Consider the following 12,204-nt stretch of genomic DNA (forward strand, 5'->3'; position numbering starts at 1 on the left):
CGTGGCAACGCCTAACCCTATTCAAGTAAATTTAGGTAAATGTAAGTGTTTAGAAAAATGTACTTTTATTGCACCGTGTTCATTCACTCATGAGCTGCTGTAACATGAATCAAATGGCTGCGTTGCCACCTCAGCATGCAGTCAAGTTCTATAGAGTCTTGCTAGTGACCTACTAATTGCATTCATGTGTGTTGCAGCACGGACACTTGAAAGTTTCAGGACACCGGCCCTGGAGGACTGGAGTTTGAGAGCCCTGGTGTAGAGTTTACAGAACTCCTTCCATTAGGTGAACACCTAAGTGAAGGTTACAGGATGCACAGCTTCTTCCCGGTGATATCTAGAAAAGTTCAGGGCTGCAGTGAAGGAAAACAACTTGTATTTAGTCTAAAATGGGCAGCAGTCCACCCCCCTGTGCCACTGGCATTAAAGCAATAACAGAGCAGCCCAGCAGGAAAGTCATAAGTTGATGTAGTTGTAAACGAGGAGATAAAGGAAGCACAATCCTTACAGAAAATCATCCTGTCACCAGGTTAGAGTCCCACATAAAATCCTCCCAGGTGTGATTGCTTTCACAGCACCTGCGGTGTTGGCTTCTCCATCAGGCTTCACCTGGAAGACGTTTTTATTACTCACACAGCTCCCGCGCCGCCACCAGCGCTTACACTCGATTCTACAGAATTGTTGCCGCTTATTGCGACAGATCCCGCCGTCACCCCGTCTCTTGTTGCGGTTCTCAGTTTGGGTTTTTATTGCTCTGTGAAACCATAAAGGCACCCGAGCTCGCCTTCTCCCCTCTCTTCACCGCGCGATTATTCAGTTTCCATGGATACCTGGCTCCATTTTCCTCTGCAAAGTGCAAATCAGAGGCTGAAGACGGGCTGTAGATCAATACCTCTGCTGTGACGTCTCCATCCATCCAGGCTCTGACGCGTCCGTGTCATCGCTGTCCACCCTGCAGGGTTTATGTTAGATTTTGGGGGCTGGCACCTTTGACTCCCGTGTCTTCTCCCAGCTCTGGGTGAAACAAGGCCAGCTAGTTTCACCGTCTCACCTCCTCTTGGCCATCAAGCTTCCCTTTGAGGGGAAAGTGTCCATCTGGACTTTCAGCTCCTGCAGGAACGTTCGTGCACGTTCAGCTTCAAGCTTCATCTCTTTTTAATCCTCCAGATTACCTGAAGGCAAAACAAACACGCTTTATAGTTTCAATGAACAAATACATTTTCCTCCACACTGCAGTCCACAGCGTTAATTATTCAGAGCTGTGGTGTACTGTCAGTGAGCTGGAGTTGTTGCAAAGCCGATTTTGCTGACAGTGAAACCATGAAAGCAGAAGACAAAGAAGCTGACGGGAGTCTTGGTCCTTTTCCAAAGGTGCTCTTTGATCCTTGAAAACTTTCACACCTTCTCACTCCTGCTGATTCTCCTGTTTCTGCTTTGATGTGTTGTTTGGACACTCGCTCTGCTTTTTCATCATTAGTGAGTATGCAGAGATGTATGTGGGCCACTTGGCACTGCACACTTGTTCATGGCGTGATGTGTGGGTGGGTTTCTAAAGGCTTCCTTAAAAAGGAGCTTGTTGTCGAGGGAAGCGTGCGTCCTCAGCATCAGGTAAATGTTTGTGCTGTTAGATTTGAACTTTAATCAGCTGTCAGTTTCCTGCAGGAGAAACAGATGCCTGAATATTTCCTGCAGCTCCTCTTGGGGGATGCTGTAGCGCTCCCGGACCAGATGGGTGTAAAATCCCTGCATCAAGACTTTTCCCCGGAGTCTTTTTCTCAGGTGGAAGCGTCTGTAAAAGAGTTAAAAGGACACATCCGGGAAGATCTTCTTCACACTCCGTCTCCCCCACACACCGTGGGTGTAATTAGGATGTTTGGAGAAGCAAGCAGTGCGTTAGGATTTATGTAACATGCATTAAATACAGAAAAAGGAGGACGATGTCACAGATCTGTTATTTTGATGCTTTGGCTGTATAGAAATGTGGCTCAGATTCATCTTTACGATTAAATAAGTACTTACTTTAAATTAAATGATTAATGGGGAAATTAGGACATTTTATCATGATAAAAGTTTAATTAAAAAATGTCCGGATAAAAGTCTGAGCATTAATCGAGAGTTTCATTATTGTGCAAAAATGCACTTTGTTCCAAAACTCATTGAAAAAAGAAAAAAGTCTGCTGAGTGTGGGAAACATCAGGCTGTTTACAGAAGATAAACAATCTCCTGTGTACTCACCGTGCTGCTTCCAAGCACCGGGCATCCGGTGTGAAATGTTTGTCAGATCAAACATGTGGATCAAAGTAATGAAGTTGATGAGCCGTACGATGAAGATATGGGGAAAAGCTGTTGAAGAGAGGCGGCTGTCAGCGAGCAGCGGTGTGGCTTCGTGCTGAGAAAAACCACTACAGATGTGACGTTTGAGGGTGAGGCTGGAGGAGTACAGAGAAGGAGCTTCACTGTGACGATGGTACTGCGTGAGGAGGTCAGAGTGGCGGAGACGTATGTGAGGGTGGTGCAGGACAGGTATGAGGACAAAGAGACAGGCTGATGGATGAGGTCAGGCAGCAGTCTCTGTGGACTGTGTGCAGGTAACACTGATCTGTAGTAGTGAGGGATGCTGATGCTGGAGCTGCCAGGCAGGAGGAGAGGAAGACCTCACAGGAGCGTTTAGGCATTAGGAGAGAGAGCAGCCAATAGGAAAAGGAGAAACCGTCTCAGCAGGCGTCCAGTTAATGCACTGCTGCTAAATCAGACCCAGTGTTTTATCAGCAGCACTGACATCATCAGTGAGAACGCCACTGCACTGGAACACATGAGTGATGGTTTCTGATGTACAGGATTCATGACTCCTTATTCCATTCATCGTTTTCCATTTCCTGCATTTCTGATCGTCTTTGATATAAGAAATTACACTTTGCTTATTTCTCTGGTTTTTGAGCTGAATAAAGAATTTCAAAGTGTTTTAACGCCGTGAAAAGCAGAAGCAGAGTCTCAGCCTGACTTGTTGTCACGCTTCCTGATGCAGCATTAATGAGTTCAGCCAAAAGATGCAAGTCATTACGACTAAGACGAGTGCGACCTCGACTCACTTCCCCGTCGATGCACTTTTGGGTCCAGAAAAGATCAGATGAAGCTTTCACTGAATTGGGAAGTGTGTGCGTGCGTGCGTGCGTGTGTGTGTGTGTGTGTGTGTGTGTGTGTGCGTGCATGTATGTGTGCGCGTGTGCATGTGTGCGTGCATGTATGTGTGCATGCATGTGTGCGTGTGCGTGCATGTATGTGTGCGAGTGTGCGCGTGTGCATGTGTCTGTGTGTAATGTGTCAGGCTTAAATTGTGTTTGATAGCCGTCAGCACAGCAGTGAGCAGATTTCCTTCAGAGATTTTGGCGCCTGGCCTCCCAGAGGAACATGATGGTTATCAGATTTCTGATTCAGTCTGAATAAACCTCGTGTTTCTGCGAGAGTCTCAGGAGGAGTTTGGTTTATCTGAAACTATAAAGCTTCTTAAAGTCTGTTAAAGTTCTGAAAGAGGAATGAGAAGATGACTTAGGAGCGTCTGAAAGAGATCGATACTGTTCACATGAATCACAAGTGACGCCGTTATTTTCATAATTAGATGTTAAGATCTACATAAATCAAATCACTGAGTTTCACAAATCCTCAGCATTTCTTTTCTGTGTGTCTGATGCATTCGTGTCTGTCACTGTGCTCGCTGTTGTTCTTTGTGAGAGCGGCAGAAACCAAAGTGTGTGCCTCTTTGTGTTTGCAGCGGCGGCTCTGGGGAACCTGGTTTCAGATCTGGCGGGGCTCGGGTAAGCAGCATCTTTATAAACGGCCTCTGAGGCTTTTCGGTTTATTCTGGGCGAACTGTGTGAAGTCTGTTTAAAGAAAGTTAGAACTGCTCAAAGATTTAAATCAATGACGTGAAGTTTGTCCTGTTGTGTTTCTGTTTTTGTAGTTTGGTGATTTTTCTGTGTTAAATATCTTTTATTTTCCTATTTATCTGTAGTAAAAGGGTTACACTGTAACTAAAGTCTGACATCATCTTTGAAAGGACGGTTTTGTGTTGAAGAAGGTGTGCTGTCAGCAGATGTCTTCACACGGGAGATGTGAAACTTCTCTGTGTTTCAGTTTTAATCAGTGTGAATGAAAAACAGATTTTTAGCTGTTGATCTGATCTGGTTTAGTTTTAACTGTTACTCCGGCACTAAAACATCCAAAAATACACACATTTTATGAGCTCTTCCTGTTTTCCAGGTTTGAAAATGAAACTGCTGAGTGTGTGTGTGTGTGTGTGTATATATACGGTGTTTATGTTAACAGGATCTTCACTTCAGAGGCTCAAACTTTGCTGTTCGGCCTTTTTAATTGCGCTAATAGTTGTGCAGAAGAAGGCTAGCCTTATCCCGAGTGTGTAGTTCAGCACAAATGTCGAGGCTGAATCACCTGGATAAGTGATGAAACATTTCTCCCACTGAAAACGCTGAATCCACATGAACAGAACAAACTGTCTGGGATTTCCTATTCCTATCACTGTGACCTCTGACCCCTGTAAGCCTCAGCTGAGCTGGGATGTGAGCTGGCTGCACGCTCCCTTTGGTTGGTTGAGCAATTATGGAAGTTTTTAAGATAAGATAACCTTTATTAGTCCCACACGTGGGAAATTTGTTTTGTCACAGCAGGAAGTGGACAGTGCAAAAGTTATGAGGCAACTTTACTTGGTTTGAATAACGTCTGGAAGAAGACAAAGCTGCTAAACCAGCATCCAAAGCATGCGAAGTGTTGGCACTGAATACTGGCAAACTTGATCGGCCCGTTTCGCAGATTTCACACTTTCTGCAGGAATTATCGCAGACGTCTCCACAGCTGATGTCCCCAAAACTGGGCAGCTCGCACACGAAGGACGTGGATGGAAAACCACGAGCACATGTTTTATTTTTGGGTGAAGTGATGTCACTAAATGCCTGTGCAGCGATTAACACACATTTGTTGTCTGTGTGAAGTCTTGCAGGTTATGTGGAGGTTCTGGCCTCCAAACTGGGGATGCAGGTTCCAGATCTGACGCCCAAGCAGGTGGACATGTGGCAGACCAGGCTCAGCTCTCACATGGTGAGATTTTTCCTTTGGGTCTTATTTTTAAATCCTCTTCATGTTCTTATTCGTAGTGGCAACAATAAAGGGATGATGGGAAGAAAGAGGAAGCAGGAGTTCATGCTTCTTTATCTCAGAGCAAGCAGGGCGCTCCACTTTTCCAGATTATTAAATAAAGTGTTGATTATAATCAGCTGCACTTATCACAACAGATAATGTTCAAAGGGGCGAAAATGCAGGAAGTTTGTGGTGGAGCCACATGAGTGTTTAAAATAAGGAAACAGAGTGTTTATTCGTATCAAACAGAAGTGCAGGATCCTGTCAGAGGTGTGTAAGAGCATGAAAGGGAAGCTAAAACTACCGCCTCGTGAATAATCCATGTATCCTGAGATAAGAGCATCGCTGCCCAGACTTTCTGAAGCTAGTTTCACCTCTGCACACCCGACTGTTTGAGGATAACAGATTCTGATGATCTGATTTCTCCTTCGCCTCCTGCTGCAGGGTAAGGCCATCGGCGTGTCCATCGGCTGTATTTTGGGGATGTTCCCGCTGTTTTTCCTCAGCGACGACGACAAGAAGGAGGACGGCGACGCGCCATCAGGCTCCTCCTAACACGCCACTACATCTTCATAACACTGCTGATGTCACAGCTCTAAGAAAAGAAAAAAAAAAGTATTTACAGTCGGACGTTTCTCTGTAATCCTGCTCGGGCGGCGTACAGTTTGAGGGAACGTAATTAGAGTTATTTTTACACCGTCTGCTCCAAGAAAGCGGCGTCTGTTGGTTCAGCGGGAGGTTAAAGCTGCGATTCTCATCGATTCTTCATATCAGTCCCATTCCCAGTGTCCTGGGCGCAAAAGCAGAGAGGAAACGGCTGCATAGTTATAATCTGTATGGCTGCAGAGTCCCTGCACGCAATTTATTTGCCAAAAAAGAGGAAAAGCACACAATAAATGCCAATAACGCCACTCGTGACCCCCTGAAAGCCTGCTAGGAGTAACTAGGAGACATAATCCAGGTGATAGGTCACAGTGACGGGTTTCTGCCTGTGCAGAAAGTGTTCTAATAGTCACTGAACCACATCTGTATGGATGCATTGTGACTCATCACTAAAGGAGAAAGCATTAAATATGATTTACTGAAAGCAAAATGATCCTTATTGTTAATTCAGGCTGATTTAAAATCACGATAATGTGAAAAATCTGATGTTGTTGCAGCTCCAGTGTGAATGTGGCTCAGACTGTGAAAGCACGTCTTTGTGACACATTATCTGAAATGAGAATCTCCTCCGCCTTTGTTGAGCAGCACAAATAGAAAACTGGGTTTAATTTAGCAGCTATTCTGCTTTAATCCCACATATCAGTTTGTAAATATCCAAAAATCTCTTGCTGATGTTACCTGTTGGTCATACCTGACCAGGTGAGGCTGCAGTTCTCAGTGCACTGCTCGTTGTCAGCATGACTTTATCAGTGTTTGTAGTAAAAACTTGTTTAGCTAATCTAGGTCACTGCAGGTGGGCAGCAGGTAGCGGATCGGTGCAGTGCGTGAATTTGCACCGTTAATCAAAAAGTTTTAAACATTCAGCTTCATGGCTTATCGAAGGTTTGTCGCTTTGTGCTCCAACCGCACGTTTTCCAATTATTCCAGCACCACAAAAGTCCACAATAAGACTGGATTCACTCCTGGACTCTGTTCCCACTGTCACATCACCAGCTCAGCTCTCCGTGTGAAGCTAAAGCGCCCAAATCTGCGAGGAGACCGAAGCTCGGAACAAGTGGAAATTCACAAAGAGATACAAAGTAAAGCTGCAGGAGCAGTTTTACGGGTTTTGCTGCGCGCGGTGTTTTGACGCCACATTGCCTTTCACAGTTTCAGCTTTTAGTGTGTCAGCAGTCAGAGGTTGCTTAGCATAAAAAAGGGATCCCGGAGTTTCACGCTGTGATGTATCCTAATTTTAACCTGATAAAAATGGAGATCCGGTGCTGGCGGAGACCCTGGAGAGAGAGGCCTGTGCGAAACGAACATACGCGTAACCTTGGGGCTGATTTCGCTGCTTGGCAATTAATCCAGTAGTTTTTTCCCCCGTATCAGTATGTTAGTCGAGTTCCCAGAAATTCACATGTTCGGCTTTCCTCTCTGCGACTCGGTCCCAGGGGCTGATGGGAAGAATCGATGCTTCTCTGATGGAACAAAACTTTGATTTCCCTCCCACAGACGGCTCGTGTAAATCCGCCCGGGCAGCTTGGAGGATGGGAAACCCTCTGCAGTCTCAGCACCGCCGGTGTGGTTTATTCTTCCCAGACATCGGCGCTGTAGCAGCGCCGAGTGTTTCCCATCCCGACAGCAGAAACACGAACACACCGACTGTTTCAGACACTAGCTCACGTTTCGTTTTGATCTCTGATTAATTGGAGGAACAAAAAAAAGAAAAAAAGCACAAATTTTTAAATTTTCTCTTCAGCAGACACTTTATACATTTACAGACTTCATCTCCAAAAACACTATTTATTCATGAGTCAAAGCAACAAGTGTTTTGTCACGACTTGCTCTGGAAGCGAGCGGACTTCCCCGTCGAGTCGCCGCCATCCTGCAAATCTGAAAACGTGTCATCTGCTACCTCGAGGAATGATTTCTGTGTTTGCATGAAGAACTTGTGTAGCTCTGTAATCTCATCAGATGGTTTTTATTAGTGCTTAGAGATGTAGGAGGCGTTCAGTGGCAGCGCACACTCGGGAAACAGAAGTTTCTATTTTCAGCTCTGGGCTCCGTTCTGAGCTTTCCAAGGTCGCTCTGTATCTGTGTTTGTTTTACTTTCTCCACCATCTTTTCCTTCTTTCTCTCACACAGTCGCTTCACTCGCATCCAGGTTTTCCTTCTTTTTTTTAGCTTTTGTTTGATCACTTGAAGCTGCAGATGGTGCCTGAGAAGGTGCGATTCAAAATCAGAGAAGTGGCTCAGACGTTTCGGTGACTTTCTTTGTCACCATTAAACACTCCAGCTGTCGACAACCCTGTAAGGTGCTTCTTATAACGACGCTGAACCCACGTCAGGCGTTTCCTCCTCTTCATCCTCAGACTCCCGCGCCCCCAGCTTACTGTCTCAGTGTTTTGTTCGCTGCTTGATTTGGGCTTCCACAGTGACTCTTTTCTTATTGATCAGCAGCTTCATCATTTTTAGATTTAACAAACTGTCAGAAATCATCTTATTATTCCAGCAGCTGCTGAGACTTACTTGGATAATTCAGATTCTCACATTTTAGAGGCAAAAACCAGATTGTTTTTGTTTCTAATAGGTGAAAATGAGTATTTTCAGGCTGTGTTAGATGTTTAGAAGGACTTCTCTTCCTCCTGCAGTCTTCTATCAGCTCCTTCTACATCAGACATTTTTCCCTACGAGGTGCTCGTGACCTGTCACCCTGTGACAGCTGGGATAGGCTCCACCCCCCTCTGTTCTCTGCTGGGCTTTGATGTCTGATCAGTGCAATAATGTGCAGTTTTTGTTCAATATGTTTTGTGCAATCCAAAGCAAACTGATGGATAATTAGAGAAAGTTGGCTGCGGGGTGGTTCAGCAGTTGCGAGATGAAGGTTGATCCAGGTCGATCATCACAGCATCATTATCTTGTTTTTATCCGCCTTACATTCTTCACAGACGTCCTCCTCTGCCATCACAAGTTTCCTGATAAAAACTGTGATGTGTGGTTTTGAGTCCTGCTGTTTTTCTAGCAGATTATGAAATGTTTGTCTTCAGAGGGACGGAGACGCTTTAAGCACAAATCCCAACACATCCTCTGAATTAAAGGAATTAAGAGCTGCGAGTTTAGACAGAAATGTTTGCACGGTGCTTTAATGAGGAGTTTGGACTCGACTGCAGGAGAAATTCAAGTTTGTCACTGGATTAACTGTAAAAGCCTCGAGGGAAGCGAGCTCTTTGTCTGCCCGTCTCATTAGGACAGATTAGTTAAGTCTGAGTCTGTGTGAACCTGGTAAAAACTGAGGATGCTTCAGAGAACTCGTTTGTTTTTCTGTCATTTCATGTTTGTGTTTATTTTACACGAGGAAAAGATTTTAATCAAACTTTTTGTTTGTTTGTTTGTTTTGCTTTTTTAAGATGATATTTTCCTTCATTTAATTATGTGAAGTCATCCTTTGAAGCCTATAAACAAGAAGTTTGTCATGTAAGGCTGTCGGGTAAAGGAATGCCGTGTTGTGCTGCCATCTGGTGGACAGTCTGGAACAGCCGCCGCGCACTGATACATGTACAGTATGTACCGAACAACCTGGACTGTTGAAGGATGATGTGTGGATGTATTTTGCAACATTATGTGCAATTAAAACAAAAGTAAATGAATACGAGTGTTTGCTTGTGGCTCTGCAGGTGATGCTTCACTGACTTCATTCATTCATTCATCCATTGGGGACTCCAGGCTGAGGACGCTGCTGCGAGCAGGACTGAGCTCACGTTCAGTGTTTAACCTCCTAGGACCTGCGTCCACATATGTGCACATCACATTTTGGGTTATTTAGACCAAAATACTCAATGTTGTTCTACAAGGGCCTGATATCCACTTACGAGGACTTTATACTGCTACTGTTCTATCAAAATTTTAAACGAATATCCTCATATGTGGATATCATTTTTCTTAAAAACAAAAATAAGGTAAAACAAAAAAAATCTGGTAATTCTGTTTTTACATTCATCGGGTCCCAATCAGCCCAAATATCAAAGAGAAATTAAAAACGCATGCCGTGGAAGAGTTCGGGTCTTAGGAGGTTAAAGGTCCTGAAAACAACACGTTCATTTGAATCATGAGCTCAGACTGTAAAGCAAAGATGGATGTAGCCACTGTGAGGTCACTTTTAGCCCTTTTCCACTCGTATCTGCTTACTCAGCGCGACTGCGTTTCGCTCACCATTATAATCGAGGACCACCTAATGTGCGTGGGCTCGTTACAGCGTCGCTCTAGTCCAGGGGTGGCCAACCAGTCGGAGACCAAGAGCCACTTTTTTTTACTGTGTTACCGCAAAGAGCCACATCATAGGCATGGGCACACATGAACATCACCCATCCTTTCCTCCGCCCCCCCTCTCTCTCTCACTCACACACACACTCTCACACACACACACACAAAAAAAAAAAAATACACACATCTCTGCTCAGCCAGATTTATTGGAAATGTCACACACCAACATGATAATGACAGAAATGGACCTACAGCACTAAAACCACAGGCCAGTCATTTTCAACATTGAACATTGTGCGCACTGTCTCACACACACAAACTCTCAGTTCAACCAAGTCCACAAACAAAAATATAATAATCTACAATAGCATTTACTTTTACAATGCATGTTGTTTAGTGGGACTTCTGGCATTCCTTGCCTTGAACAATCCTCTTCAAATCTGATTTGTAGATTTGTTGCCACTCGAAGCAATTCTTTCACATGAGTGTCAGTCAGAACAGATCGATGCTTTGATTTCACAGACTCGCAGACGTATGTTGACCCAAACACTGGCAGTATCTTAATCGCAGCCCGTTTGACATTGGGGTATTTTTCCATTGGCACACTTTTCCAGAACTCAATGGTCCCTTCCCTTAAAGCAGGTTTCAATTGGTCCTCCTCACAAAGATCGATCATCTCCAACTCAGCCGCAGCTTCATCTGTGACTAGCGGGACTTTCAAACAGCCGGTCTCTGCATCAAATGGGTCGACGAGGAACGTAATCTGTGGCCTTTTTAATTGTAGATCATGGAACCGGGTCACGAAGCTTTCGTGCAAGTTTTCAATCAGCGTTGCATATCTGGCTCTTTGCTTACTCAGGGCGGCGCTGGCGACTTGCCCGCTGGCTTTTAGCAGTGGGAAAATGCCTTAAATCTCCCTTTTGAATATGTGTCTTGAACAGCTTCAGTTTGTTGACAAACGCAAACACACTTTGCACCAGGTCAGGCAGCATTTTTAGCTTACCCTGCAGGGTCAGGTTCAGTCTGTCCAAGTGACACAGCACGTCGACCACAAAGGCCAGATCCATAATCTGCTTGAGATCCGAGAGCTCGGGATAGTCCTTGTCCTTCTCTTCCATAAACAGTTTCACGGCATCCAAAAGCTCAAAGAAGCGAGAGAGAACCTGGCCTTTTGACAGCCACCTCACAGTGCAGGGCAGCGGCAGGTCACCTGGAAGCCCTTGGTCCAGCTCAGCGATGAGATTCTTGAATTGCCTGTGGTTAAGCGCATGTGTGCGGATATAGTTGACGATTTCCATCACAGGCTTCATGACGTTATCTAAATTCAATGATTTAGACACGAGTTGCTCCATGTGGATAATCCAAAAGTCAGGAATAGTTTGGTCAGCTTTGCACAGCCCCACAAGCCCGTTCACAGATCCCATCATGGCTGGTGCTCCATCCGTGGCTATTGCAGTTCATTTCGTTATGGGCAGATTTGCTTTTTCAAATGCAGCCATCATGGTTTCTTTCACATCTATGCCACGGGTTCTGTCTTTTAATGGCACAATATCCAGGAGTTCTTTGATCACACAATCGTTTGACACAGACCGTGCAAATATTGCCAACTGAGGCTTGTCTTGTATATCACAACTCTCATCCAATGCGACACTAAAATACTCACATGCTTGAAGGTCAGAGTGCAACTGTGATTCAATATTCAATAATGTCCGATATTCTGTGTTCAACAGTGTGGCGGCACAGTTGGACGTCTGATACCATGCGTTTTAATTTGTCGTTTTCAGGAGACAAGATTTCAACAACGTCACTGAGGCATTTTTTAACGTAAATTTTTGGAAAAACTGTATCTGCTTTTCTGCCTGACTTTTCAAAGTGGCCAACTCGTGCTTGCGAAGTTCAGTCCCTTTTGGAAATTCCTGGTCGATGTTAGCATGGAGTGAGCTGAAGTGGCGCTGAAGATTTGAAGCTTTGAAATGCGCTAATGACGTCTGACATATAAGGCAGAATGGCTTGCCATTGCGTTCAACAAAAAATATAAACTCTCCCACTCCGTTAAAACGTCCTGTGTTCATCTTCATATTTTCCTTTCGCTGTGCATTTTTTCCTGCCATTTTAAGGGCGAACTTGCTCCTATTGTGAAACTTTGCGGTA

At 44.7% G+C, this 12,204-nt stretch overlaps 1 protein-coding gene across 1 annotated transcript in view; it reads left to right on the plus strand.

Annotated features, from left to right (window-relative positions):
* The window catches only part of tmem65 (transmembrane protein 65), a 42,253-nt gene extending 32,813 nt beyond the window's left edge, over nucleotides 1–9,440 (plus strand). Inside the window, exons 5-7 of the mRNA XM_084919277.1 lie at nucleotides 3,770–3,812; nucleotides 5,004–5,109; nucleotides 5,593–9,440. Of these exons, the coding sequence (XP_084775403.1) occupies nucleotides 3,770–3,812; nucleotides 5,004–5,109; nucleotides 5,593–5,703 (260 nt within the window). The 3' untranslated portion in view covers nucleotides 5,704–9,440. The remainder of the gene's footprint in view (nucleotides 1–3,769; nucleotides 3,813–5,003; nucleotides 5,110–5,592) is intronic.
* The last annotated feature ends 2,764 nt before the right edge of the window (nucleotides 9,441–12,204 follow it).

This window comes from Perissodus microlepis, chromosome 22 (genome assembly GCF_051167445.1).
Source record: "Perissodus microlepis isolate ML-2025 ecotype Zambia chromosome 22, ASM5116744v1, whole genome shotgun sequence".
NCBI classification, from domain to species: Eukaryota; Metazoa; Chordata; class Actinopteri; order Cichliformes; family Cichlidae; genus Perissodus; species Perissodus microlepis.